At 32.0% G+C, this 5795-nt stretch overlaps 1 protein-coding gene across 1 annotated transcript; it reads right to left on the reverse strand.

The window, feature by feature from the left end:
- Positions 1–656: 656 nt before the first annotated feature.
- On the reverse strand, positions 657–1891 carry LOC108197753 (transcription factor MYB1). Its single transcript, XM_017365448.2, has 3 exons — positions 1714–1891; positions 1474–1603; positions 657–1373 (listed from the first exon to the last, which is right to left on the reverse strand). The coding sequence occupies exons 1-3, from the start codon at positions 1844–1846 to the stop codon at positions 776–778; spliced, it is 861 nt and encodes a 286-aa protein (XP_017220937.1). The 5' UTR covers positions 1847–1891; the 3' UTR covers positions 657–775.
- Between the last annotated feature and the right edge of the window lie 3904 nt (positions 1892–5795).

The following is a 5795-nucleotide window of genomic DNA, read 5'->3' on the forward strand; positions in this document are numbered from 1 at the left end:
AAGGAAAGCGCTAATTGTGCCTTAATTGAGGGCGTAAATTGTGCCTCCTAATTGAGGGCGTAAACTGTGCCTCTTAGGCGTAAATTGTGCTCTTTATTGAGGGCGTTAATTGTGCTTTATTTGAGGGCCTTAATTGTGTCTTAATCAAGGACATTAATATTTTATTATCATGCCTTAATTAAGAGCTTAATTGTCTCAATCATGAGTTATCATGATTGTGAGAATATTTTGATATAACCTGTTAAATATATCGACTTATATTTTTCTTGTTTCTCTTGTTTTATTTTCAGGATTCTTGGAAGAAGATCCGTTTTCTTTTCGGATATTAAAGTTTTATTGTCTAAATTTCCCCGGTCATCTTGCATGTCCGACGGTTAGATAATAAGCTTTCTTGAATAAAAGAATTATCACGGTGAATTGCCGATTCTCGTTGAGATTTATTCTCATTTTAAAAAAAAAAAAAAAAAGAAACACACTACACACCCTTAAAAAATGTATAAGGTTTGGACTGAAATATAATTTGCCATTTCGAGAATTCGACCGCAGCTGCCCGGCCAATCTGCTCTACCACATGGGTTGATGCACTAAAATTCGACAGAATTCAAAAATACGGAGAGAATCTCATTATTCAGAATTGAAGTTTAAAATTCGACAAGTACAACAATTCAACACATCAGAAGTAGTCATTATTTGAACTATGATACATGCATCTTTATTTCAGGGAAGTTAAGTAAAATGAACAACAGTAAAATGTACACTTCCCAGTTTTCACATATTAGGCCAACCAATCACCCACTAAACACTCTGATAATGAGGTAAAATAAAGATTAGAGTTAGAAACCAGACATGGTTCCTCTGCATTCCAAAACTCCTCCAGTATCTGCATTATAGGCTTCTCCGACGACGAACAAGGCGACGCGCTCTCCATGTCGTAATCCTGGTGATTAATATCAGTGTTTAACAAACCTGAGAAATCATAATTAAGAAAATCCGTTAAGCACATGTCGCTGGAGTCAACGCCAGGGACCAGATCCGAAGATTGATCAGTAGTCTTATTTTGTAATGCTGGTTGAACCAATGGCTCCATGGTACTAGTACTAGTTATGAGTTGATGATCAGCCTCGTCCAGAGCGGCCTTGGCCCTAACATCGGATGCATTGGCCTTGATTTCCGGTTTAATTGGCTCAGATTTCTCGCGCTTCTTCTTGTGTTTCTTCGTCTTCTTGTTGTTGCATTGTTTAGTCGGGGTCTTTGGAGAAGCAGCTGCAGATGTAGTGTGGTTATCATGAGCCTTTTTCCTCAATGTCGTGTTCCAGTAGTTCTTGATTTCATTGTCTGTTCGGCCAGGGAGCCTTCCAGCTATTAAAGACCACCTATCACAAAAAAAAAATTAAAAATCCTATAATTCTTTATCGTTTCACAACATTAATAAAATCAAAATTAATCTAATCACCAAAATCATTATGGACGCACCTATTACCGAGAAGCTTATGAAGGCGAATGATGAGGTCTTCTTCATCATCAGAAATGTTGCCTCTCTTGATATCCGGTCTCAAATAATTCAACCATCTCAGCCTGCAACTCTTTCCACATCTCTTCAAACCTGCATCCATTTATTCTTATATCTTCATTCCACATTTTATAATCAAGTCACTTATACCGGAAAAATAAGTACTTATTTCCAGAAAAAGATGAATCCGTGTGTTGAATTACCTGCTCTTTTGGGAAGGTTTCTCCATCCACCTTCACCATGAAGATGAATGAAATCAGTGAGAATTTTGTCCTCAGCAGTGGTCCAGGCTCCTTTGTTCAGCCCAACTTTTGAGCAACAAGGGCTCCTTCCCATTCTTCCTCTCTTTCTTTTCTCACAAAAAGCTCACTCCCACGTTGTACCATATATATACCCACATAAAACCCACAATTATTTAATTAAATCGAGTGATTTCTACACATACACGTATTAAAAAAGACAATACAGTATGTGTACATAGTGAGTACACTCATGATTATGTGGTGAGCATTTTATTTTATTATTTTCAGCACGCTGTACATGTCAAACAGTTATGACTTAGTTAATGCTATAGGGTTTATATTAAGTACAGCCTAGAGGATTCTTAAATTTGTTTAACTTTAATAAGCAATCGACAATTACTATTCAGTTAAAGTTGATTGATAGCGGGGACTTTCTATTTCATAGGTTTGTTTTTATCATTAAAAATAAAATAAAATTAATGGTACAGAGTGGATGGTTTCCTAGAGTTCGTTCAGAAAACAAGAAGAAATACATGCATATGTTAAATTGACAATGACTTCAACGATTCTCCGTTACACTAGTACACTGCCATCGCCATTTCATTGTCTAGGCACTTTCGTATCATCACCCTCATTACTAGTCTACTCCAATATGTTTTACGTGGTACTGGGTCATCACTCATGTCCTGTGTTTTTCTGGGATGTAAATTATATGTTTTTGTCTTTTATATTTATGTTTGGAGCATCTTAAACACTATTATCTAAAATGTTGGGCTAAAATAATATAAGAGCATCTCCAATCAGTCAGGTAGGATATAGTAGTTGGCTAAATTGGACAAGTAAAATATCTCTGATGGAGTTGATTATAAACGTCGGTTAAATGTAAAATTTGCTGAATATATAAGACATTGTGCTTCGATGATATTGATTATATTAGTTGGCTATAATTTTAAAATAGTATGTTATTAATTTTTCAGATTGTTATAAATAGAATATATCAATTTAATATGATAACAAATGATGTATAATCTTCCTACAGAGTGTGATATGTTCAAGACATTGACTATATTTTTTATTTTTGATATGTCAACTCACTTTTAAAAGGTTATACATGTTTTGAGTTGCTCTAAGATGTTATCTTAAATTTGCTGAATTTATAGGACATTTTGTTTCAATGATATTGACTATATATTAAATATAACATCTTATCTATTATTTTAAGTTGTTATATATACAACCTATTCTTTTAATACGGTAACTGATGACATGACATTTGCTACATATCTACAACGGTTCGACATATCTAATCATTCATAGGAATTTGACTAAAACTTAAATTTATAGACAAAGAAAGATTAAGGTTGGAGTGTGATATTTTTATGAGATTATCTATATTTTTCAATTTTGGTATGCAAATTTATTTTTTACATAAGGGTTTTTCATAGTTGAAGTTGCTTTAAAATATCAATTATGTAAAATAAAATACCAAGATGTTATTTTAATATGGTAAGATATAATGTGAAATTCCGTACATGCATTCGACAAACATGGCAACATTAGAGAATTTTCGACAATCGGTTAAAGGTTTTCAGTTAAATTGGATCTATAAGACTTTATGTAAAATTTGTCGAACATGCAAAACATTCTGCTTGCATGATATTGTCTGTATTTTATAAATTATACAAGTATCATTTCAAATTATTATACATCGAATCTATCATTTTAATAAAATATGGTAATAGATGATGTGTAATCTTACAACAAACCTGTACAGGTTGGTCTATATAGCAAACTAGAACATGTTGGTGATAATTATAGATAAGAGTTTGGAGTTGCCTTTTTTATATAAAAATCATATTTTTTTTATTCATAACATGTATCAATAACTTTTATAGCGATCAATTTATAGCGAATTTTTGATTTTTGTATAAGATATAAGAATAAGAATTTTGTTTCGAAATTTACAAGATATATGATATGAGAATCTTTGAAGACCCAGTCTCTACGTTTCGAACCCGTTCGTAATCTACGCTATAGTTCCAGAACTAGCCTTAGATACCCTTAGTAGGCGCACAAGTGTGCAACTTCAGATACCTATTAAGGGCGCGTGATTATTGAACTTTAGATCCCGGTCACTGGGTAAGTGTGGCAAAAGAATAAGAATAAGATCCCGGTCACTGGGAAAGTGTGGGCTAGAGCAAAACTGTGGTATTTATAAGATTTTTATTTCTGTTCTGTTTTAAATTCTGTTTGCTTTTAAAATATAAACTGTGGGTTGGATTTGCTTTTACAAGTGTTTTAAAAATTATTATTGTTTTGAGGAACAAGGTTTTATAAAAACACCCACTGATTTCGAGATTAATTGTTAGTCAAATTGTCACTTGCTGAGCTGTGTAGCTCATCCGTTTTTCTATATTTCAAGTTCTATCATGTGGAAGGATTTTGAGAATAAGATTGAGGACTTTTGAATTTTATGCTTCGTGATTATTTGCATTAGTGAATAAAGACTTGGTGTTTATTAAGAATAATCTGATAAATTTATTAGTTATTGGTTTTGGATTATAGAGCTGCGTCTCCAAGTTTATGACTTTTGATTATTGGGTTTGACCGCTGCTTTGACTTATATATTATTTGTGGATTTTGATTTAAGTAGTGATATTATATTTATGTCGTAAAATTAGTTTTTAATATTCCGAAAATTCGGGATGTTACATTTTCATAGTAGCTTTACTAAAAACAAAATACATTAATATATGTAGTCGTCGCAGGGGAGCATATATCGAGTAGAGTAGCAAGTAGAAGCACCCATTTATCTTTTAAAGATATTTGATTACTGACTAATTTTATAATTAATTTTTAGAAATTATTTGAATGTATAAACCGCATAAACCGCACCACGTTTTCGTGGTGCGGTTTATGTGGTTTTAACTTTTCGTGTTGCGGTTGCGCTTTGAGAAACCGGCAAAATCGCACATGCGGTTTGGTTTGCGGTTTTAGCTAAAAACCGCACTGCATGCACCGCGATCACCCCTATATAAGACTAACTACTGCTCCTCCGTCTCACTATATAAGTCCCTTTTGACTTGTCAAATTGACTATATTTTGACTGAAATTTATAGATATTATATAATTAAAAAAATTGAAAAAATATCGTCAAAATGTAAATCAAGGCTATTTTAATATGTAACTTTATATTTTCTAAAACAACAAATAAATAATTTTTAATAGTTGGTCAAAAATTAGTCAATTTGATTTTTGAAAAAATAAAGGAACTTATAAATTGAGACGGAGAGAGTACTTGTGTACGTGAATAGATATTTAATGCTAAATGAACTAGTTTGACTATTGTGTGAACTTTGGCTTATTGCTCAATACTCCCTCCATTCCTTTTTATATTTTGACTTTGTGCATGTAATTTAAGATGTACAAAAAACATACTTCTACGTATTATTTTTCAAAATTTCTTTTTTTTGAATAAAAGTTTAATATCTATATTTTTAATCAGAAAAAGAAAATTTTAAAAATAATGAATAAAAATATGTTTTTCTTGCACCTCAAAATACGTGTAAAAAGTTAAAACGACTAATAAAAAGAAACGGACGGAGTATTACTTTAGAATCTTGTCGATTATTGAGGAATTTCGAGAAACATAAAATATACTTAGTGCTCGTTTGGTTGCCTCTCCAATACCTAGGAATTTCTTCCTAGGAAGTAACTATAGATGAAGTTGTTTGATTGACAAAAGTAAGAGAAGAGCAACTTCCATGGAAATATGAATACCCATGATTTGTAGGAAGTTATTAACCCACCCCACCCTTGGTCATTGGAAATTCCCATGATTTTAAATTCCCATGTAACAACCAAACAATTTTTTTCACTTCCTATATATTTTAATTACCAGGAAATTACTACTTCCCATAGGGAGTTAATTCCCGGATGCAACCAAACAAGCACTTAATAATCTTATAAATCTATCAATTTTCATGTCTAAAAAAATAATTAGTATTTGATTATGATCATATATCAATAAATTTTAAATTTTA

Source organism: Daucus carota, chromosome 8, assembly GCF_001625215.2.
Source record: "Daucus carota subsp. sativus chromosome 8, DH1 v3.0, whole genome shotgun sequence".
Classification (NCBI taxonomy): domain Eukaryota; kingdom Viridiplantae; phylum Streptophyta; class Magnoliopsida; order Apiales; family Apiaceae; genus Daucus; species Daucus carota.

Coding starts and splice junctions, on each gene's coding strand:
- LOC108197753 (XM_017365448.2), bottom strand. CDS start 1,846: ATGGGAAGGAGCCCTTGTTGCTCAAAAGTTGGGCTGAACAAAGGAGCC. Junction 1,604..1,713: donor AAACCTTCCCAAAAGAGCAG/GTAATTCAACAC, acceptor AAATGGATGCAG/GTTTGAAGAGATGTGGAAAG. Junction 1,374..1,473: donor CATAAGCTTCTCGGTAATAG/GTGCGTCCATAA, acceptor TTTTTGTGATAG/GTGGTCTTTAATAGCTGGAA.